Source organism: Ostrinia furnacalis, unplaced genomic scaffold (genome assembly GCF_004193835.3).
Source record: "Ostrinia furnacalis isolate ACB-3 unplaced genomic scaffold, ASM419383v2 OfSCF6912, whole genome shotgun sequence".
Lineage (NCBI taxonomy): Eukaryota > Metazoa > Arthropoda > Insecta > Lepidoptera > Crambidae > Ostrinia > Ostrinia furnacalis.
Window position 1 is genome coordinate 19,250 of NW_021137151.1, and position 24,618 is coordinate 43,867.

At 36.7% G+C, this 24,618-nt stretch overlaps 1 protein-coding gene across 3 annotated transcripts; it reads right to left on the minus strand.

Annotated features, from left to right (window-relative positions):
• Positions 1 to 213: 213 nt before the first annotated feature.
• Positions 214 to 22,732, minus strand: LOC114362896 (uncharacterized). Of its 3 annotated transcripts, none has more exons than XR_003656723.1 (11): positions 22,533 to 22,732; positions 6,884 to 7,005; positions 5,540 to 5,648; positions 5,336 to 5,448; positions 5,123 to 5,235; positions 4,783 to 4,861; positions 4,247 to 4,377; positions 3,679 to 3,792; positions 3,006 to 3,145; positions 2,354 to 2,520; positions 214 to 1,756 (listed from the first exon to the last, which is right to left on the minus strand). XR_003656723.1 is itself a non-coding variant. In XM_028318471.1 (11 exons), exons 1-11 carry the CDS (start codon positions 22,590 to 22,592, stop codon positions 1,669 to 1,671), a joined length of 1,146 nt encoding a protein of 381 aa, XP_028174272.1. In that variant the 5' UTR covers positions 22,593 to 22,732; the 3' UTR covers positions 214 to 1,668. The 3 variants fall into 3 exon arrangements, 2 of the variants coding, with proteins under 2 accessions (XP_028174272.1, XP_028174271.1); XM_028318471.1 differs by having other exon boundaries at positions 2,444 to 2,520; XM_028318470.1 differs by having other exon boundaries at positions 2,414 to 2,520.
• Between the last annotated feature and the right edge of the window lie 1,886 nt (positions 22,733 to 24,618).

Below are 24,618 nucleotides of genomic sequence, written 5' to 3' on the forward strand. Positions count from 1 at the left end.
ACCGTGAAATGTTTTATATCAGTTTTCTTGAACTTATGTATTAGTGAAAGTAAATAGTGTTAAACACTTGAATAATAAATATTACTTATTGACGGTTTGTGTGCAGCTAACTTCTTTTAATACACCCTTTTACTCTAGAAATTTTCTTAACAAGGTCACTAAATAATACTACAAGTAATGTTTTAGTAAAATATTTATTAATTTCATAATCACAACTTGCATGTAAGAGGCTTGATCTTACTAATAAATTGTTCAATTCAGTTTCGTTTCATGTCTAAGACTTAATACGGTTTGGTCAACAAGAGATTCTTTTGCATACATTTTCAAAATAATCAAAATACTTTTATAGAAACCAGTTAACGGTCAATAACTACTACTATTATAATACATTACTAAACACTCACTCACTTATTAATTATTTTTACAAATCAACACACGTTCTTAACTAAACGTCACTCCAAAGTAACATTATAATTACATATTATTCACAGTTAAGATGATGTGGTACATTTTATAATAGTAACTACTAAGTAGTAATTAGGATACTTAATTGTAGAGTTTTAACATTTTCGATCACCAAGCAATAATTCGGCTGAATGTTAAGGGTGGTTGAGACAATTCAAAACAGAACCTTTTATTTATTCAATATTGTTAGTTAAATCTTTTTATTTAAGTAGGCGAATTTTCGCGTTGGTGATCAAAGTGATACTCTTAATTTAAATTATAAACGTACGGAACCTATACTTTGAAAAAGAAAGATAGGGATTACTAACTAAAAACATATTATTTTAGTTGAATTTCTATATCAACGTATTTATGTTTTTTTCTCTATACTATACTCGTAGTTTGAAATTCGACAAAAAATGTTTTCTTCTCACTCTACAGTTGATAAAATGTAAACTGGCCGTTAATAAAAGGAAGAAAAAACAAATTAACTAAATTAACGATGCCAGTAAACATCTCTACGGAAATACGTATTCAGCAACACGATTGTATTAATCAGTTTTTATTATTTTATTATTACAAACATAAATTAAGTCATAATCGACTGCATTTCTATGTTACTCTTATCAATTTATTATTTGAAATTTTACTATGCTATTTAGGTGGTTAGCCGGCTTTTTTCTACGATAAAAAAGATAATCTACCCCCTTTCCGAGGTCAACGTTTTCAAATTAATATAAGAGGATGATAATAAAATTGTCAAGCCGACTATCACATTTTATTTATAAGTACTTACATTTACTATTAAAAGGGACGGATTCGTTGCATCGTTCAGTTTAAGTTTGAATTTCTTTCAAACATTCAAAGGCATAAGACTCTACGGTCTCACAAGGTACACACATGGATGGCACAAGTTAAATTCATTTCAAAATTGTAACGAGATATTTTACAGGTAACATTAAGGAATATAGTGTATATTGTAAAGTTATTGCTATCAAAACACTATTACCTACTTATTATTGTAATTTCTGCACACATGGAGCAATATCAGAGCGACATCTTTTGTTTTTAAAATATTTGCTGAATGTTGCAGGGAATTAGAAATAAGATCGAGTAGTTTCCCATCCAAAAAGGTGGCGAAACCCCAGATTATTGGTTTTGTATTTATCCTTCTTCTTTTNTTTCTTTTTTTCTAGTTCAATTAGTTGTGGTAGTTCGTTTAGCTTAGTGCCTGGCGCGGTGCATGCCCGAGTGGCGGCTGCCTGGCCGAGACTGCACTATCGCGTAATGGTCACTATTGTCGGAAACCGATCTGTAAAAATATTTATCGATAAATTTTACACTATATTTCGACGTCAGATATAGCTTTAAAGCATATTTGCCTAGTATCCTAGTGGGTTGGAAGCGAGCGTGCAATCAGCTTTAATAAAATTAAGTAAGCACAGTCTTTTTAAAAAATGCATTCCAGTTAAGTGTGTATTGTGTACCAGGCATTATTTCTTGATAAATTAATTATGCTTAATAAGATTATTACTCTTAACAGGTTGTTTCAAAAGATACCAATTGACCAGTGTCTTCAAAGGACAGTGCACAAACATTTCGCATTATAGCTTCTATCGCTGAAAATACTTCTGAATGACATTTAATAAACTTACATAATCTTTTATTTAACATAAGTATCTTATTCAAAACTTCTTTTGTTATACATTTTGTAACAACCCTTATTTCACAGTGAAGCAACTCTATGTACAGTCGGAAGCACATCTGGCTAACAATATTTATTGAATTATGGCACCTATTGCAAACTATAAACGCTACAGTTTTTGTTTAGCCCTTGATGTGCTGTCGTCGGTACTATAAGAATTGTATATGTACAGTGTGAATGGATATAGATCACCTCTGTACCTACCTCTGCATGCATTATGATACCAAGCATCTACATCAGGGCAGACTGAGTGACCCTCCTTACCTCGCTGAATGAATGGTTGAAGATGGGTACCTGCTTCCGTACTGACTGCCGTGCCAGCTACGGTAAGGGTCGTAGTCTTCCACAACTGATGGGTCTTTCTCGATAACCTGGAGAGAGACATGTTTTCATAAATTATGCGGCATGACCAGGCTTGGTATAAAATCACGTTTATTCAGCACGGTCTTAGGTTATCGTCGATTATTGTTTTGTTGCAGCGAAAAATTTAGTCAAATGCGGCTGGTAGAGCCATTTAGGTTTTTGGTTGAGTCTTTTTGACATTTGAGGAATATAGTAGGTACATAGCTTCAAGTAGGTAGGCCCAAGCAAAAAATATACCAGCAATGTTGTGAGATTGTTTGCTCTTGGGGCGCTTTCAAATTAGGCGTTTTGAAACGGTCGTTAGTCGTCCGTTTGCAGTACCGCACACGAAAAATTGTATGAGAACAGCTTTGGAATAAAAATGTCAATAATCAACAGTTAGTGTGCAGTCTTGCAAACGCAAGACTTAGGTACGTCCGTTTCAAAACTCCTAATTTGAAAGCGCCTTTACTTTACTCCTACATCTATGACGGTGACTGGTGCATGAACTCACGTCAGTCCGGGCGCAGGAGCAGGTCATGGCGGTGCAGAGGAAGCAGTTGATGAGCAGCATGACCAGGAACATAACGCCCAGCGCGATGGCCAGGTACAGCAGCCACAGCGGCCTGATGCCCGTCTCCGCGCACTTCAGAACTGGAATCATCAAATAAGTATTATGTAAATTGAGGCTTGTGAATAGAAGTCCCCACTTCTATAAACGTCCACGGTAAAATAAGTAAGTAATAAGTTATTTACTTATTTTACCGTGGCTTGTTTTATAGTTGGCATAGGACAGGTTGGGAAAGTTTGACTCGAGATTAGCTTGTTTCTTCCAATCTAGTGGATGATTGCCGATATATTTTCCATGATATAATATCCTTCGGTAGCGTAATAAAGGACCTTGTTTAAAGGTAGATTCCCACATATCAGTCAAGTTACAGTACGAAATATTCTTTGATAAATTCTCTATGAACGCATCCCCATTTTCCCCACAGCAGAATGGGAAAGCATTGGGGGAGGCCTATGTTCAGCAGTGGACGTCCTATGGCTGAGATGATGATGATGATCCCCACTTTTCAGTGCCAGTGACGACACAGTGCTCTCAGATACTCTGAGGAACACATTGACGGAACTGTGGCGCTTCACTCATAATGTGTGAATGGATCATAACTCTGTTGTAATTTTACCTGCATTATCATTCGGATCGAAAACGAATATTCCCGTGGAAGAAGTGACGAGGGCCTCCTCGTCGTTCGGCTCGCCACGCGCATCAGCCGAGCAGTCTACTGGTGCGCAGCTACCTGGAAATTCAAAAAAGTTTGTAAAAATTGGATCTACTCGTACGCAAACTGCGCAGAACTACCGACTTGGTGAATCATTTAATAGTAGAAATACCAACTTCATTGTTAAATAAAAACATGAAGTGTAGTTTGGTACTAAGTAGGTGCTTAAAAATAAAATAAAATGTTCAATAAAAGTTACTTTTTTTTTACTACGTTACTATCTAATTAGCGACAATTTGCATACTACGAGTACAATGACAACAAAAAACTCATGAGACCTTGAATTTTCACTGTGACCAACTAAAGAAAACGTTAGAGTTTCCAAATTCACCGTAACGCAAGCTGCGCGCCCGGCGCGTAAAATTAAATAAAGTTTTGGGTTAAAAAAACAAAATAAACCTTATTTTTGTGATTTAAGTGGGCCAGATATGAGTTTAGTAGAAGGTATAAATGGTAATGATTTGCTGCGTACCTTTGCAAATAGCAATATCGCACTGAAAGTTGACTTGCGAGGAGTCCGGGAAACGGAACATGGACGCTATCGCCAGCTCCGTCGCGCCGTTTTGGGACTTCACCACCACCGATTCCTGCTTCAGTGGACATCTGCGGAGATAAAACTAAATTAACATCACACGCGACTAAAATAACTTGCGGTTAATTAAGGTAAGGTAAGGTGAGTCGGTTTATACCTTACTAGACTATTCACAGTTTTCAGTTTTCCACTACTGCAATTCCTATTAGAGGCAGCCGCTCAAGTACGTCATTCATCAATCATTACATTTACTCTACATTTCTATGCACAAAAAATATCAAATTGAAGATCGTACTTCGCGTTTTTAAGCTACCGAAGTATTAGCTAACTCCTGGGTTTTATTCAAAAAATATTCATCGTCATGTATAAGAAAATAATGACGTCACAAAAGAGTCGTTAAGTTCTGTATACGTTTCGCAGTTTTAGTGCTAGGTTATCATGGGCCATCTCAAGACAGTCATAAATAACTTTCTTACCCCCTGCTGTCTAGGAGATCCACTGTATTATTACGCATGTTGAATGCGAAGCAATTCTTCATTCTGATCCCGTGCGTTCCTGTAATTATGAAGGACTCCTTTAATCAAAAGCACGTCATGAATTCAAAGGAAAACCGTGGTTCTATTCAGAATCTCACAAACAAGCCAATTACCTATATCTCACAATGGGCTCAATATTATTGAAATTTGGGCCTATTACTAACACGGCACGGCTGGCATTCATTGCGTTTTAACAAAGTTTATGTTCTAGCAACGGCATTACTAGCTTAATAGACCAAACAGAATTTAAAGTGTAGTATGCAAACAGCTTGAAACTTACCGTCAGATTTACTCAATTCAGCTCGAAGTGTGTACGGTAAGGTAAAGGCTACGTTCGTCACTTTGCGCCCATCTTGATTGAGCATACGAAGCGATACAAGGGAAGTCTCGTTTCTGTAAATAATATAAGTTTATAACGTTACAGGGGTTATAATCCACACTTACTACTCGTATTTCAATTCATTTAATTTTTTATGATTATTCATATTCTTACCTTGAATTCCTGAAACCAGCTTTTCCACAAGTGATGAAGAACATTTTATCATCAGCTAACTCTAATGTCCTATGCACACGCACAGCTAGAGGCAATGATCTTTCTTCAGTTCGCTGAAACAATATTAAGAATTATAATTAGTAAAGCAATGGACAAAATTACTGTAATATACTATTTTACGTAAAGATTGACAAAAATACGAACATTATTCCATAAAACTCCGCAGTAGTCCGGTGAGCCTTTCGGAGCCATCATGTTGATATCAAGCGTTACAGTATTCGTTCCGTTGCCTTGCATTTTACATGCCGGTGATCTGGAAAACAATATTGTTTTTTATTTTATATTATCATAAATTATAATAATCACTGTATAATAAGCCCAATGAGATAGGGATCTTGATAATTTATTGAATGAACATTCAGCTTTATACTTTCTAGTCTCTGTCTGGCCAAAAAACAAAATGAAAGATTTGGTTCTACCTTTTTTCGCAGAACTTTTTCAATCATAATTTTACTATGCATAACAACGGATGGCATAATCTTCTTTACGAAGAAATTCGTTAGGCATACACTAATTTGGTATACATTCAAAATTAATAATTTTGTAAGGCAGAATCATCTTCAGGCATAATTTTAGTATCCCGAATAATTAAAAAGCAGAACCATCACATCGCAGAAAGTTCTTAGTCATAATAGTCTTTTGGCATACTATTAAAGGTAAAATGTTTATTCCCCTATCGCATTATTAAGGGATGTAGGGATGAGGTGGAAGGCTCTCCTTCTCCCCCTGTGAATGGGGGAGATCAGAAACTTAATTTCTGAAAAAACTGAAAAGGAAATTTTGAGGTTAAGTTGCATTTTTTGGTAGTTTTTATTGGAAATCAACTATTTAAGTATGCTATTCTAGACTTGGCGCTCGGCGGCCGCTGCCGCGGCACGTTCGCTTCGCTCGCTGCGGTCGCTCGCTCACTCGCTCGCTCACTCGCCTTCACGCTGAGTAAGGTCGCAAGTCTAACCTAACCTAACCTATAGCTTTGTTGTCCAACAAGTTTTTTAAAATGACCTTCGTTGGTACATTTGAAGACTAGATCATGCCGATCTTCCACTGAGAAAAGGACGTCTTAGGCTGGACTCTATTCACTAAAAAAAACACGCAAACCCAAAAGTTGGGTAGGCACTCTAAATGTTAGCCGTATTCCACCATTGGAATATCATTAAATAATGATGCCAAATAATCATGGTGCTAAAGAAACATTATGTTAATCGAAATTATGCCAAATAAAATTCTGCTATCTTAAAAGTATGCCATTGAAAATTCGGGTATATAAACATTCTACCAAACGATGATTATAAAATAAATAAAATAAATAAATAAATCTTTGGACAATTTCACACAGCGCCAGCTAGCCCCAAAGTAATATTTTTTAACAATGTTTATGCCTTATAAATATTCGGTTAAAGAAGATTATGCCAAGTGAGTTATGCCAAATGAGTTTCTGCGTAACGAGATTCTGCCAGATAGAGGGGAGCCGAAAGATTTTAAACCTACCTAAATTCTTTGGAATGGACGACACCATTGAAAGGCTGGTTGAATGTAATCCTGATAGACATGATGCCGGTCTTGCACGTCGCGTTCACGACCGGCGAGAATTCGCTGTTTTCGTCTGCATCCTGTAAAAAAGGCAATATACATAATTAATATGAGAAGAACAATTATAAATGGGAGATAATTACTGTAGTTTTTAATTAATTATTCCTACCAGCTACTAGCCCTAACAACTAATTTAACGCATCGGATAACTCAGATACACCAAAAACATGTGTCCCTAATGGAGTTCAATCCCACGACCACTGCACAATAATTTGAAGAAAGATTTATTTTTTGTAGTAAGGCAGTATATAAGTAACACATTATAATTACCTAGATTATCACGCCAACAACGGCATATTTTACCACTCAAATATTAATGACACGTCGATGTAAATTTCAGCAATTTGTTATTTAGATGCGATTTGCACACGCTCCATATAAGGAAGCAATTAATGCATAGCACAAGGACTTCCTACAACGCCTTGCAATCACCCTTCCCTTATGTGGACAGTCCATCAGCTAGCAACGCAGCATAGATGCTCTTTATGCAGAAGAAGTAACCGTTTGTATACAATTTCCAGTTTGCCATTTCCATGTTCTAAGAATATATTTAATCCTATTTTTGGGCTATGTAGGCACATAGCCTCAATGTTATCATAGTCTCAACTAGCCTTAGTTTAATCAAATACTCGTACTGAATTTATACTCGTAGTATATTTCTCTAGCTCCTATCTCCGCGGTCAACAATCTCATTCTAATAATTTTAGCTCCAATCGAAAGAACACAATTCCTAGAATTACCATATAAAATCTTTGCAAATAGTAATGGGGTAGGCGTAATGTTAGGAAGCTATCAGGCCGATCGTGTGGATGGGATCGTGCGCGCGCATCGGCCCGCGGCGCGAGGGCGCGACCCGCTGCGTCTGCGCAGGGCTTTGTTTCCTGGACCGCGAGAGCTTTTACATAGAGCGATTTGTGCAGAGATAGAGTGGCTGAAATTGATAGCTCATCTATAAAACGATTTGAATAAATTGGCTGTATCAGTATCTCTAACACATGCCAGCTTTTTAGAAAACGCGGCAATCCTACGAGACAGTTTCAATTCAGAAAACGCTTCGCTCTGAGTTTTTGTACGTAGTCGCTTCGCTACATGATTTCACAATTAAAATTGTCCTGCCTGTTATCCTTTCCAGAAGGGCTAGGATGCGCCGCGATATACTTTATCGACGTCAAAATGTATGGGCAAAATCGATAAAATGGCGTGATAATCGCTTATCGCGGCGCGCATCCTAGGCCAACAGGAAGGCTGTGTCCTATGTCACATGATTTATACACTCGACAGCAAATAAATCGCACCACCCGCGACAAGCACTTTCAAACGTATGCATCCCCACTTCACACCAATATTGGTACCATTCAAAAGCCTAGTTCTAAACTTCATTTCATTATAGGAAAGGTTTTTACCCCAAAAATGTTTCTTTAGAAGGATCTAGAGTCACTTCTTCAAAAAATAGGTAGTTACGCTAGAGCCAACTTTTATGGCTATAAAACTGTTAAGTTGGGATTAATCGCTATCCATCTGTTAAAGAGGACACGTGTGATCATTATTTGGTTTTATAACCATAAAATTTGGTCTAATTGATCCCAGAGGTGAGCCCAAAGTGAGGTCTTTTTTTAAGTCACATTTATGGTATATGTTAATCATTTATTAAGAAATTAAATGTGTTTTTCTTTAAGGATATTAATTGGGCTTTCAAATAACACCAATATTGTTGGGGCACCATTATTGTGTCAAAAGAAAATCTTTAAAGTTCGCGTCGCGGGTGGTTCGATTTATTTGCTGTCAAGTGTATGAGTAGATAGAGTGATGCTTGAGTTATTGTATAGGTATTGAAATTTATTAAATATCTTGCACCGGTCATTATAAGTTATTTGCTTAGTTATACAATAACATAAGTGATCGTTTTTCCTGTTATTAACTTGGTTCGCATGTGCGTAGTCCTGGTTGAATATATTGATTCAATTTCCTCTCAAATAGCTTATCTTCTAACCCATAAAAGAAGTGCCAAAATTATGTGATTGCAAGCCATTTAGTTATGATAGGTATATCAAAAATTTGGGACCCAGCCCTCACGGTAACCATAAAAACAAATGGGGTGTACGTTATTTTTATGGAACACGTTCCTTCACCGCAGAGTCGTTTGGTGTAAAGACGAGGAAGAAAAGTTCTCGTACTTAGTTTGCCCGGGGAACCTTCTTTATGACAAATATTCTGTCATTTTCTAGATTAGATACGCTGCTTATCGTGATTGGTGTACAATCATAGAAATCTAACAAAGTGTAACAACGTTATTACCTAGTTAAGTTTTAATACGAGTAGGAAAATTATTGTAGGTATTGGTGGTCATTCATAGTCAAAAAGTGTCCAAAACTGATTGAATCTTCTGATACTCATAACCTGTGGTCTCAAAGAAAGCCTTGTTGCAGCATTGCGAATACAACTAGATTTTCCATAAATTAATATTTGTCTCATACATCGTAGCAATTTTTCATCATAAATTGTAACTCTAAGCCAAGGTTCCCACATCTCGGGCGAGCGACAACGAACTGTCCACGTTACAAAGAGCAGCGATTTGTTGCCGAGATTTATATGTTGTTGTAACGGTTTGTTTGCCGACTACTCCATTATTATATTGAGGTCGGACCACTACATTTATCTATTTTCGAAATTACTCAACATTGCGGTCTCGATTCTTTGATTTCGTATCAAAATACATAACAATTTCAGCATATAGGTACCTCCATAATAACATAATAAATATAATAAGCTACTCGTACCTATGAATGACAGTACTATGAATGTCAGGGTCACCGGAAAGTTGAGGTTTTTAATGTAAATTACAACAACTAACTAGCTTTTTAAAAATAACTTCAATAAAATTGTATCTGAATGATGAAACCAACTACTTATTTACAGAATTCACAGAATTGTCGTATTGTGCAATTTAACTTTGAAGTTTAAATGAAGGTTGTTAGTTCGATGTTCGCATTAAGTATGTAAACAAATCAAATTAACTTAATATTATGTAATTGTTAACGTACATAAAGTATTTTTTTCTTATAATTTTACTCGTGCCCACACAAACCATTTGCATACGCGAATATCTTACCTACACAATGCATTCTTATTTTAGTTCGCTTGAAATGTACTGAGTTTTAGTACCAGCGGCTTCGTTTTACTGCGCGGTTTAAATCACATTGTACCCTCGGAGGAAATGCTCCGTGGTTATAGTCGTCTTAGGGCTGACGATTGACTACATTGGCCCGATCGTGGAACGTGATTGGTTTTCAGATAGCTTTTGAGTGAGTCGACCGAAGCTTTCGAAAAGATTTCAGGTTTTCGACTAAAACTGAGATCTTGAAGTTATTTCATGTCTCGTGTGCAAGTCTTCAAGCCTTCCAATAGATAGAAAAATACACAAAGCATTGTGTACCTACCAATAATGTTTTGTGTTGTAGCTACTCGTACCTATATTATCTTTTTGAGCGCGTTATAGTCGAATACTCAAACGAAATGTGAGATATTCTACAATTTTTCACGGATCTCACTGTCACATGAGGTTTTTCACAAATAACTTATTTTAATGCTAATGAAACTGAACCAATTCGTTACGCTTTAGCATGTACTAGTGATCTTAACCTTGTAGCAAGAAGTTACAATAATACAATTTTGTTACTTTCATATTAACGTTTCGTCGCTGCGTAGATAGCTAGTGTCATGGAAGGTTATTTTATGGAACTTCAGTTTTATGTTCTGATGAAACTCGTAAATATTTTTTATCTTGCATTCATACTATTAAACGGAAAATTAAAAAAGTAAATGTTCTTCCGTTTCAATTTCTTTCCTGAAGCTGCTGAAAAAAATACCATCGAGAATGTTGTCACGGGTACAACTGAGTCTAATTAATGATGTTTTGACACTAGAAGACTGCTGCATAAGGATGTGTTTTGAGAAAATCACTGCAAAATAAAGAGCTGAAGTCGAAGGTACATTTTCATGTTCACAATACGTTTTGAGGCAAGGAGATCGCCGTTGTTTGTCAACGAGACTGCACGGAGGAGGTCAACGTCCGGCTGCCCGGTCGTGTCCCGGACAGTTCCCATCAATACCATCAGTGAGGGCCAAATTATATTAAACTCCGATTGTTAGTACTGTCAGTACAGCGCTTGTGAACTTTGGCGGACAACGGCTAGGCAGTTTTCGAGAATTTTCCTGACTTTGTCTAATTGATGAAGTTTAGTTTGGGACACATGAAGTTGAACATAGCTTTGCTTGAAAGTTTATGTTACGCAAAAAAGCGAGTCATGACAGATACTTAACGTTACTTTGGCCTCAGCCTTCGACAATAGATAAATCTTTGCGATTATCATGAGTATGTTTGTATTTACTAGTTACATTTACATTATGTATTTATTTCCAAACTTATAGAGAGAACGTGCGCGCCGGGATCGTGCATGGTAATAATTTTTTCTTATCAAAATTTTAACTGTCTTCGAAATAGATTTCAAAGTGAAACAACGGGCTTGATGCATAGCACAGGAAACCTGCCTTTTGTCTAGAGGCTGTTTCGTATCAAAATTCTACTTACTATATTACGAAATTAGGTGGGTGCATAAATAAGAAGCCTAGAACCTGTTTTTGTGTTAACAATAGCAAGTTTGCAATTTCGAAGGCTAACGGCCAACGTAATTCCAATCGACTTTATCAATTACTCAGAGCTAAAGCAATTTGTAATTAAAAATGTAGAAACTTGTTTTGCATGGGAGAGGGCAATTAAACGATGAAATGAAATGTACTATGAAATCATCTAGATGAGTTATACTCATAGTAACATCGATTTGAAAAATATGTTTTTTCTTGTGAATTAATAAATTTTTATTTATTTTCTAGCATTGCAAAGTCGCTGTGGTCGCGTAACTTTTTGTGCCAATATGTGGACTAGACCATGTCGTATCAATCTAAGCGTAGATGTAAGGTATTAGCGGTGAGTTAATATGGCAATGTGAAGTGATGTAACGCTAGTAGCCGCAATCGAGAACGCAGTTCGCGCCTGTGTCGTCTCACTGCCATTCATTTGCTTTAACGGTCTTTCCTATACTCTACAAATGTGGATCACACACAATTTCTCGGAGATTAATACTTACTTACTAAATCAATATAACTGTTCCACTTCCTCCGTAAGAGACACCATGATATGCAAAATTACTACGAGTATACATTAACTTAAAAGTGTAATTTCAAGATTTTTATTGAACTGGTTAAATAGAACGGTACTATTGAACCGTTTGCTTGCTATCGACGGATTCGACATAAGTGCTCATGATGATATCGCATGACTTCCTCGCTGTTGAAAATCGTTTAATTCTTTGGTACTGTTATTCTTTGGTTTGGTGGCCTCTCGATTAACTTTTCTTGTCTTATGGTTCGACAACAATGAAATAGTGGCACAAAGGCATTCCTTTATAGTTATCTGAACCAGTCTTTGGTGAGATAAATTCCAATGTTCGGATATCTTAGAATTAGTTCCTAGCTAGTAAATCTAACCGTACTAGAATTTACACAGAAGTACGGTTAAGTCTGTCTAAGGTTGTGTACAGGAGCTGCGCTTACGCAGCCCAGTGAAAGTCAAGTTGGCCACCGCCGACCCTTGTCCAGGGAACGCGAAAGGTCAAGGAGTCGGAGAGTGCTCGACTGACGTGGAGTTATTAATGGCGCTCCGTCTGCAGGGTATAAGCACAATGTTATTAATTCGCAGGATCATTAGTCATGCGTCTTATCTATTTAAGCAACAATGCTGGTAAGGTGGAGCCCTAGTTATTAATATTGAAGTAACATGCAGGTATTTGCAACAGACTTTGATTGCAAACGCACACAAGTTTTGAGGATAAATACTCGTAATAATCGACTGAATCACTCTTGGATGATCAATAAGGTAGTAAAATCTGGTCTCTTTTGGATTGTTTGTTTAGGTACATTAAGTTGGTAAACATGTTTTATTCTCTTGAATGCATTGATTCCAGATTATGGATCCAAGTCAGTAGTAGGTAGTACATACTTATAAAGTCTCGTACACTTTGCCAACAGTTAGTTAGCCGCCAATATACATATTTTTAAGGATAGTATCTTTATAACCTAGTTTGTCATAATGTAATTTTAAAAACCCCACTAATAGGCTAGTTTCCTAAAAAAATTTTTTAGTCCGTCAATTTTAATATAAAAAAATATTGGACACGTATATTTTTAATTGACAATCAAACAAATAATTACAGAGTTATAAAGCGTTGAAGTTCCATTTTGGTTAGTTTTAAAAAGTGAAAAATACGTGTCGTGTAGTTTTTGATTTAAGCTAAATGACCGACTAATTAAAACTTTTGCTTTTTTACCCAGGAAACATCCCTATTGTGTCATATAGCACCAGTGGCAGTTGGATTAACACAAATATTATATAATCGAGCACAAGCTTCCAAGGCGCTGTATTTGATGCAACAGGCGGACCGCGACCGGTCGGGCGGCCCCAATTCTTCGGCGCGGGCGCAGGCCGCGACGCGTTGCTCCATGTGGGCGTGCTTTACCAATTTTATGCACACTTACATACTTTTGTTGCTATTCCTCAAGGTCTCAGTATAAATATGTCGATGCCTTGAACGTTTCAAAAGATTATTGTGACATTATAGACGTGGTCCATTTTAAAACCGTAAATTATACAAAATGCAGAGATGAGGTTTTTACGTTAATAGTCAGTAAAAATTCCACGCATTGAGGTCGCTAACGCTGCGCACAGAACCCTTTTGTTATCCGTTCTCAACACACAGATAGTTAAGTCATTCCGAAAGTGGAACGAAGAAGGTATCAGATCAGCCAAGTAGGTTAGCGAAGCCCCACGGATGATGCATTTGTTTGTGATGACCACCAGACAATAGTGTCATTAACTACACGTTACATTAATGGTTGGTTTATATAGCACTTTACTCGTATAAGTCGCGCGCCAATCAAAATGTCACTAAGCACCTTTTGCGGAGACTTATCTATCAATTTGTTTCTTCTCACGGAAACAGTACTTTATTGTTCGAGACTCCAGCTAGGAGGAAGCCGGCAATGATGATTACAGTGCCTGACGGTGACCAACGGATCGGCGTAAATAATGACGAGTCATTTGCCCGTAAAGACCCACCCCTGTGCTGCGAAGTTGACAAATACCGCCAATTTTGGGCAATAAGCCCATCGTAAAAAAGGATGTCTGTTATACCCTGTATTCAATTAGGTATATTTCTTCAATAGGAATTCTCCAATTATTGCGATATTTGTATTATTACACACTAGATCTAGACGTCAACAACGTTTTCTATTCGTTAACTTGTCNTACTTGTCTTTATAATTGGCTTCACGGCCTTGATAAGTCGAAATAAGTTTATTAAATGTATGAAAAAGTCGTTTGATTCTCCATGGTATCGCTTGTCATTTCAGAGAATTGGTCGGTGCTTTTGTAACAGTCAGCCGCCGAGACAATGTGCCTGACACGCCCGAAATCAGATAACGCGGGACGTTCAAAACAACTTATAAGGTATGACGTAAGAGTCCAATCGTCATGACTAAATACGAGAACACACTTGTCTATTTACATATTAGCACAGTCTTGTCACGCTTCCTGGGCTACAATTGTTATGACGGTGACAAATAGGGAGGAATTTCACACCATTGTTTTTATTTTACTATAACGTGCCCAATGCCCATCGTAGAACACGCTTAATTTAAATACGCAATTTTGTTCGGTTTAAATTGTTAATTTATCACGGAAAGCTTTGTTAAAATATAACCTTGCTTTCAATTTTCGAGTTGTCTTAGCGATAAGGGGACTAAGAGGTAAGCGGTTCCTTTATGAGTTACGAAATTCGTGCGATTGATGGAAAGGATGGTGCTCTGCATTACGTAAATTAGCATTTGAGGTAAAGCGTTCGACTGACGTAGAGATGGGCGGGCTGATACGAGGCGCGAGGCGGCTGGCCGCGGCCACGATGCATTGCCTGTGCGCAAACTTCCGTAACAGTATGTTTCCATTATCTACTTAACGTGGGTGTAAGATTATTTTTTATTAGAGCAATAGGTACATTTTTCTTACTTCTTTACAGTTTCTTATTTTAATATTGTAAGTTATTTTGTGAAATCATAAATGACAATTTACAATCGCATCAGAATAAAAGGTATTTTAAATGACGTGTCATGATTATCATCATCATTCAACTTATGTCAGTCTACTGCTCGACCCATAACCTCGCCTAAGGAACGTCACAAAGCATATTTTCCTTGTTTTTCATCCAGCCGCTTCCTGAGGTCGTCGGTTCTTCGAACGGGTGGGCGTCCTCAGGCCACATTTGCTCTCTATTCAAGAACTCGTTCACTCCGCATATTATCGAATTTCTGGCGAATATGGCCGGTCCATTGCCACTAGATTTTGCTACATTTTTGAGTGACATTTAACGTTTTTACCAGATATCTTCTATTCTTCTCGCTGAGCAATGAGCATATTATGGTCTCTCCCTTCTGACGGGGAGCCCACTACCACTGGTCGCTTGTTTCCAACGAGTCCGTTTCCCGTTGGGAAAAAAATCCCATCGAGTCACACTGGTACATCAGTACCAGAAACAATGTACAAAATGCTTAAAAAATCAAAATAATGAGGTAATCTAAAGCTTACAGTAAGCTTTAGATTACAGAAGCATTAGATTAGGTTAACGAGTAACCCAACGAGTAACAGGGTTTACTATGCAGATGCATTTCCCGAAGAAAAAAAGTGTGTGGTGTGACAGTGGACCTGCAATCTGACTGGTCGTTATCAAGCGGGCCGGTCGCGCGCGCAATCAGACCGTTGCGTGCATCGTCTACGTCGTTCACAAACTTACGTTTTCATCTAGTACCGTTCCATATTGCCCGTAATTGGCTATTAATTACGTGCCGATTATTTAAGACACTTTAGCAATACGATTGCATGTTATTCGGTTTACCGTTTTGTAATGATAGCAAGAGTTCCCATATGGAATTGTAAGATTACTGCATTTTTCAATGAAACTTCGTGGAAAGTTATGCAACCTAATAACTTTAAGGCATGTATAATATTCAATGTCAATGCACTTATTACGGCTAATAGTCGAATTGCGCAAATAATATTTTATTTATGTTACGGTTATGCATTTCACACATCAGTTATCTAACATCTCCACCGTCATAATTTGTTAATGAAATGTTACTAATATGTGTAATTATTAAACAAGGCAATGAATGGAGGAAGACGCGGCCTCGGCCCACGGCATGGAGGCCGAGCCGGCGCTCGCGCCACTTAGCTCGATCACGCGGACTTAATGCTTTTCCAACTGCCAACCGATATGTCATTATGTTGGCTACTCATCTTCATAGAAAAGAAGGTCTCTAGGTTTTTGAAAACCGCAGCAAAAACTTGCGCGTTTAGTGACGGTTTTACTTTCCATTCTTCATACCGTTAGGTTCCGAGCAATTATTGGAAGTTTTTCATTTCCAGTAACTTTGGACACCTTTAGAATTGGCGATCGAAAAGCTTGAAAATGACAAATGCATACAGAGACGTCGCCTTGAGCAGGTAAGTTATTCCGTGCGCGTTACGTATGAATCGCTTGTACGGTATGTTTTATGTTCCGATCGCGTTTGCGCAATGTGATGTCACGGAGCGCTGTCTAAGTAATTCCTCGCCATGTACCACCCGCCACCCATTGAGAGTGTTAGCTATTCATATAAAATGGAAGTCATTTAGCTATGTGATTGCTATTACAGATAACACCGTCTATTGTGCATTGTATTTCACATTTAAAACGTTCATATCCAGCGATTAATAGACAAAAATTACGCAACAGATATAGCACGTGCTTATTAGATAAAGTAGGTACCCTAATTTGCATCGTCTACTGTTTCATATTGATTGGTCTTCATCTTGTATTTTAATATATTAGTTAGTCGTCACGAGCCGGGCAGTCGCTTTATGTGTACCGGACCTAAATAAAGATACGCAGATAAACAAGTTATAAGATCGCAATAAAAACAGGCCAACTTCATTATGCTATTCCTACTCATATTTTTTGTATTGCATTCTAAGTCAAGAAACTAATCAAGCTGGACAATGAAATGACGTTTTTCAAGATTAGCAGATTATAAAAAGCTCAGTTGATATTTCTTCAGTTATTCTGACAGAACTTGACTACGTTCTTTCGCTCTATCTACTCGTATACTCGTATTAAACTTACGAGTTCCATTTAACGTCTTGTGATGTAACGATCTGAGTTACATTGCATGAAATCTAATCGTTATTAAAAGCAAGTAACCAAACAGTGCGTGTTTTTCCTATCTTAGAATGAATCTATGATATTCAAGAGTTAAATAATAGCTTTTCTGAAATTCTACAAAAATATAGTAAGTAAGACGTACATAGGTATTTGGTTATATCGGCTTAGGTAATGTTTTTCAATAAATTTACTCCGCTGTATAGAACATAAACAACTTTAAATATTTATAAAATGTGTCACTTGTAAAGGTAGTGTGCGCTCAGTGTTGACTCAATAGCGAGTCTTGAGTCACAGTTCCTTTCCGTGAATGAATGACCAATAAATTACAGAACTGCTGTGCATACAGGTATTCAGACTATCCTAAGCTTAAATTATAAGACTACTAGCTTACCGCCCGCGGCTTCGCCCGCGTGGAATTTTGTCTGTCACAGAAAAACTTTATCGCGCGCGTCCCTGTTTCAAAAACCGGGATAAAAACTATCCTATGTCCGTTCCCGGAATTCAAACTATCTCTATGCCAAATTTCATCAAAATTAGTTCAGTGGTTTAGGCGTGAAAGCGTAACAGACAGACAGACAGACAGAGTTACTTTCGCATTTATAATATTAGTAGGGATTTCAATGCGCACAAACGTTTGGCGTTGTTGGGTAAGTTAGAAGAACGCATTTCTGTTGGCTCAAATATTTGTTTCAAGAATCTTGATGCAGTTGAAATTATAACTAGGCTAAAACCTAGCCATTAAAAAGCATTTAGGTTGTTGATGTGCATGCTTGTAATATCACAACAACAATATTGGTTGCAGGGCTCTACCAACAGGCCAATCTGGAAATCATAGGGAAACATATTCAGGATTACGTCTTGTAGCTGAAATGATGATGATGAAATAAAATATTCTACTTAGGATATGTAAAGTAGTGTTTACTTCGAAGTCAGGAAACGCATAATACAGTAAGTTAAGTTTTTCGTTTTCAAGTACAAACACCTAAGGCATAGAGCATAAGGCGCAATGCGTAGGCGCATACCGGCCTTGCGCACCGTCCACGCTGCCACCGCTGCCGACTGGCATTGCCTCGACATCAGAACCTAATATGGCGGAAATTGGCCGCAGGATTTGTCTGTTTGCGCTTTGTGGTTTGGTCGTGGTTTGAAGCTAACGTAAACCGCATTGCATTCTGGTAATAAGATTGTGATAATGCTGGAATTCCGAAACATTCCGCTGTATCTTTGTCCCTGGTTCGTAACGGAATTTAAGGGTACTTTCTTTAGATATGTAGAGTAAGTAGGTAACTGGCTTGTTAGCATAGAATATAGTTGGAGATTATTTTCATGTTGGAAAGTGTCATAGTCCTTGCATTGAATAGCGATCGGTATAGACTGCGCTAATACATTTTAGCAATCATGCAAACCAAAGTAACATTAACTCCATAGACCTAGGGTAATTAATATTGAAGTAAGTACTTGTTTCATTATCAATTATCATAGTCACACGTGATAACTGCTAGACAAAAAAGAGAAAAAATATGTTTCAAACCGATGTAACTGTTCTATCTTACTGTTATAGGAAGAAAGTGTCGATTTTCCTCTTTGCGTTAAGCTTTATGATTTTCCGGTACAGCTAATAGCTAATTAACTAAACATTAAGCTAAATTAAAAATAAGTACTACCATTCAGTGATGCTTAAGAATAAAATGTTCTAATTTTATTAGTCCAAGTAATTTCCTTTTGCAATTTATTGACAACATTCTCGACTACAGTTAATCTAATTACTATAGTTGTGTATAGAATAGCAAGACCGACTTTAGTACGGGCTGCAACACGCACTTTAGTAGTATTTGCAACGTTGCCAGTCATGTGTGTAACTTTTGTGTTCTAAAAGTTGAGAAGTCCGCATCAAAAAGGTAATAGCTAAAGTAAAACTCAAGTTTATGTGCATCAATTGTTTTAATAAGTCAATGTATCTGGTATAGAAGAGTCCGAAACAAAGAATATTAAAACTTTAAAAAAGCAGTTTCAAGTTTTAGGCAGGATATTTTCAAATCTCCGTTAACCATAACTTATTTATGGATCGACTCTACCTAAGCTTTGTCAATTATGAAGCTTTCGTAAAAAAGTCTATTGCCCGTTTTCACCATCAATCCCTAATTTTTAAGTGACCCCTATGGTAACATTTAACAGGAATTTTGTTTTCATAGGGGTCACTTAAAAATTAGGAATTGATGGTGAAAACGGGCATATACATCTTTCAAAATGGTTGTTAAGCTTAATAACCTTCAAACATATTATCTAACCTCCATAAAACATAAGGAAACCTCTATCGTAATATGGGAGTAAGACAATGACAAGGCATGGCATAAAATTAATTTCTATTTATACAGTTGCACAGCTGATCAGCCTACCTCTACCTCATTTACATATAAGGTATGCAGGCACCATACTCAGCGGTGTGTATAGTTCACTTGTCGACAGACTCGTGAACGACATTGTATTTATAAGTTTGAATTTTTAAGTGTACAATGCAAGACTTAAAACTGGTTCTTCTCATGAATACTGCATCTATAGGCATCAGTTAATGTGTTCAAACTGATGCATAGAGACGACGTAGCATCTCAAGTATAATAAATAGTCAAGCAGTATAGTACCTAGGTATCTTTTATTTTTGTATTACCTAGGTGCTATTTTCTAAAAAAATGTAAAGTTTTATGTGCTGATTTAATTGTAACATTAAACTTGTAATGTGTATTGTAATATTGTAAACTAGGTACTTTGCTAATAAGACTGAACGGTATTTTTTATTTTAAAGACTGCATTTGTAGCTGGTATTATCTGAAGCCACTGATCCGACCTTATACAATTCCAAAGAGGATAAATGTCTGTAAGTATATGTTATTCCTGGAATGAACATACATTATGACATCCCAACTAATATTATAAATGCGAAAGTAACTCTGTCTGTCTGTCTGTCTGTCTGTCTGTCTGTCTGTTACGCTTTCCCGCTTAAACCTCGCAACCGATTTTGATGAAATTTGGCATAGAGATAGTTTGAGTCCCGGGAAAGAACATAGGATAGTTTTTATCCCGGTTTTTGAAACAGGGACGCGCGCGATAAAGTTTTTCTGTGACAGACAAAATTCCACGCGGGCGAAGCTGCGGGCGGAAAGCTAGTAGATTATATGCGCTGGAACCTTTCCTGACGCTTGCGGACCAAAATCATCGCGTGTAGAGCCGCGGGCAAAGTTCGTACTTTTCGTAGTAGTCAGAACAATTTACGTTGTTTTACACAGCCATAAATAATTATCGATGTGGATTTTTAGTATAATATACCTACATAATGTGAGGTATGTATTAACATTTACAATGACAATGATAAATATTGTAATTTGCTGTTGGATGATGATGAGTCTTGCACATCAGATTCAATAATATGCCACAGTAATTACAACTTTACAAGTTATACTCGTATAGGTCCATTCGGCACATTTCCATGTATTATAAGTAGTATTGTCTTGTTATATGTGTGTTAATAAAGTTATTCTTATTCTTATCCTATGTTGATTTAACTAAGTAAATTATTAGGTATATGTTTCAGACAACGCTGAAATTGTGACACACTGAAATCATTATTCAACAAAATGGTATCTTACAATCGATGGCCATTAGACATCTTTATTTAATGTGAACAATGAGGTATAATATACATAATACATACATCGTAATTCCAGCAATGATTAAACAGATGATTCAAAGTTGTACGTTTTGAAGGGTAAATACGAGTGTTATAGTAGTTTTGTATTATTATATTGTGTTTGTTTAAGATTACCAATGCCGGTAGTTTTATGAACGCGAATATTGAAATATGAAAACTTTTGTACTTAAAATAGCTCACATAGTAGCAGTTGATTAATTGTAGAGCAAAAACGAGTATAGTCGTCTGATAGGCGTTCGTGACAAAAAGTATTAAGCTTTTAAAAAATAACAAAAAATATTTAACTATGTTATTGACGAAAATAAAAAAAACACACTTAGACTGGGTTGCACCATCTTACTTTAACTTTGACAAACGTCAAAAATCTGTCAAAATCCATACAAAAAACACCGGTTACCGTCAAAGTTACGGTCAAAGTTAGGTGGTGCAACTCAGCCTTAACTCTTTGTGATGCTAAAAGAGAATAATTTTGGGCCGTATGTGTGGTCACGAACGTACATAGGAAGTTATGGGCAAATGAAGATAGCAAGGCCTACATTTTACTATGCTTTATGATCACAAGTGAATTATTATTACATTACTCAACAGTAGGTAAATGCATTCGGTGTATGAGCCCATTTCTTCTAATATCTTTTTATACGTCCATATAATTATAGATTTATTGATAAACGAATTGGTAAAATTGGTACATAAAATATAATTAAAAATGTAATAAATAATTTGAATCATGAATATTCTAATATCAACTATTTTAAACAAATATTTTAAAACAAAAAAATGAAAGCAATTTTCTAATACTATTGTTCTTCGATATTAATGTATTTCTTTAATAGCTTAAAACTTTATAACCTTGTGCATCTGCCAATGTAATTATTTGCATTTTTATGTCCTACCTTTATTCGTGTTGGTTGGTAGAATAGGTTTTCCTCCAACGAACTGAACAACGCAAAATAGACTCTATGCGTATTTTAATAAAGGGTTGGTGTTAGCCAACGTTTTTAATAGTTTTTTTAGCGATAAGTATTGGTAACTCATATTAGCCTTTGGCTTGGCTCCGATCGCGTGGGTTACGGTTTGTTACAGAAAGGTTATTGCCCATCCCTCGGGATTTAACACTATAAAATGATAGATTCAAAGTTTATAGTTTTACATAGTTTTACAGCCTCTTTAAATATCGATATTGGGTTATTATATTTAAGATTTTTTGTATTAAAAAAATATTCCAATAGGTTTTGCTATGTACGAGTATAATTTCGGTTATTGAATCTGATTGAATTCAAGTTGAGTAAACAAAAAGTAAATAAGTTGAATCATGACCTTCGAGTAGGCGTTAGTTCGTCCAAGAATAGACACCTTGACGTTTAGTTATCTCATCGAAACAACTTAGCATAAGTACTTAATCAATTGACACTCGGTAAATGATAAACCGAGCCTGCATTTGCGTTATAATGACGTGAGTACCATGAATCGATCCACCTATAGGATTACGGACCTGTTGACTTGTGGGATAATAACTTAAAACAACTTAAACTTCGGTTACCTGTGCCCGCGCTGGAACCAGCAGCGCGCTGGCGAAAAGACAACTCCACACGAGCCACATGTTTTAGCACTTTGACAGTTCGTTCAAGTTTGACAGTTGTTGACGGCGAGTTTGACAGCTGGCGCGAGGTGTCAGAGCGGCATTGCGGACCGGTCTGCGCGCGGGACGGAGCGACACTGCGCCCGCAGACCGAGTTACGAGAACAACAAACTTTACTTTCTGTGAGCGGATGAGTTCACACTAGAGTTCTAACTTGTACGTAAAGCATGGTTTACCATAAAATACGGAGATATCTGTAATCAATGAACTGTGCAAGAGGTAGTAAAATTTATGAGATACTAAAACTAAACACGGGAGAAAATTATTGTTTATAGTTTACTATAGGTAATTAGTAATAATTACTTTAATTATATGCGTACTCATCCTAACACTGTGATTAGGAAACTAACGTAATTATTTGACTCTGAAGCATTAGATGCACATCTCATTGCAATAAAAGAAAAATAAGAGTACCTAGAACTATGTAGTTGGTTGGAAATATATTTAGTTTGGCAGTAATAAAAATTGTATTTGCGATGTATTTCTAAAAATATGAGCTTTAGGTAGAAAGCGCCCTAAAGTTTCAAGAACAACTCATCGTTGAAGTTCGAAAAAACTTGAAATTCAACTTCGGCGTTAATAATATGCAATGCCCCAGTATACGGTGATATAACATTGACCAAAACGGCGTTTGTGGCTCAAGTGTGCACGCGGCGGGCACGCAACGCTGCGTCCGCGGGCGGCGTTACGACACACGCACACTAGGGTGTGTGTTAGGTGTACACTACTACACTGCCACTCCACAGGTATACCACCACCGATCCTTCCGATACTCCTCCGCATTGTTTTTTCGCTTTTATTTCTTAAACCCAGACGCAGCGAGCAAAAAGGATCGGCCCCTAACATAACCACAGTTTACGTCTAGTCGTAAAATTTTAAACCACGAGTAATGGGGATCGCAGCTCGCTCCGCGTGTGATGTAGATAATGAAAGGGTTAACGAATTCGTGAATTTGTGCGCTCGTAGAAAATTGCTACGAACCTTTGGCTCGGGGCGTCCTAGCGAAAAATTCAACGCGCGCTCTTGCGCGGGATGTTTATAGTATTTAATTTTTTTTGTTGGTAACCCTTACATATATATTTTTTGTAAACAAGTATGCTAATTAGATTTGTATTAATTACAAAAATCCTAAGGAGATACACAAGTAGGAATTTGTAGAAGGAAGGAATAAAATGTATACCGCCAATGGTCTAGTTTAGTAGCTCTACTTTGTGCAAAAGGACTTTATACTTTGTATTAAATATTTAGGCTGAGTTGCACCACCTTAATTTAACCGTAACAATAGCAATAACCGGTGATTTTTGTATGGAGTTTGATAGTTTTTTGACGTTTGTCAAAGTTAAAGTATGCAACGAAAGTATGGTGCAACTCAAGCCTTAGACTTCACTTTATAATCGCTCTTTTTTTATCGTTTAAGTACTAATAGACTTCAAAGTAGCTATTTAAATGCTAAAAAAATGTGTTTTTACTGCTGGAAATGTCGAATTTCGNCTTACCTCGCTAACTATCGGTCTTTTCATTAAAGAAACACAAGTTCTGATAAAAAAAAATCCACTTTAAGTGTTTTTTTCCATACAAAAAAAATTAAAATATTTTTTTTCTCACACATGGAGCTACTCATACCCTTCATACTATATTAGTAAAACAAAGGGAGGTATACTAAACACAATACATATTTTTATTTATTAATTTCTGACATTAAGTTTCTATGGTATGGGAGCTTCATTTTCAGACCACTGCCTAGCGAAGAATTCAACGCGCGCTCTTGCGGGATGTTTATAGTATTTAATTTTTTTTGTTGTTAACCCTTACATATATATTTTTTGTAAACAAGTATGCTAATGAGATTTGTATTAATTACAAAAATCCTAAGGAGATACACAAGTAGGAATTTGTAGAAGGAAGGAATAAAATGTATACCGCCAATGGTCTAGTTTAGTAGCTCTACTTTGTGCAAAAGGACTTTATATACTTTGTATTAAATATT

Bases quoted from the DNA above. Each gene is read 5' to 3' on its own strand.
- LOC114362896 (XM_028318470.1), bottom strand. From the start codon at position 22,592: ATGTGGCTCGTGTGGAGTTGTCTTTTCGCCAGCGCGCTGCTGGTTCCA. The intron at 5,449-5,539 runs GTTCGTATTTTT...ATATTGTTTCAG, and splicing joins GCGGAGTTTTATGGAATAAT to CGAACTGAAGAAAGATCATT. The intron at 5,236-5,335 runs GTAAGAATATGA...TATTATTTACAG, and splicing joins GCTGGTTTCAGGAATTCAAG to AAACGAGACTTCCCTTGTAT.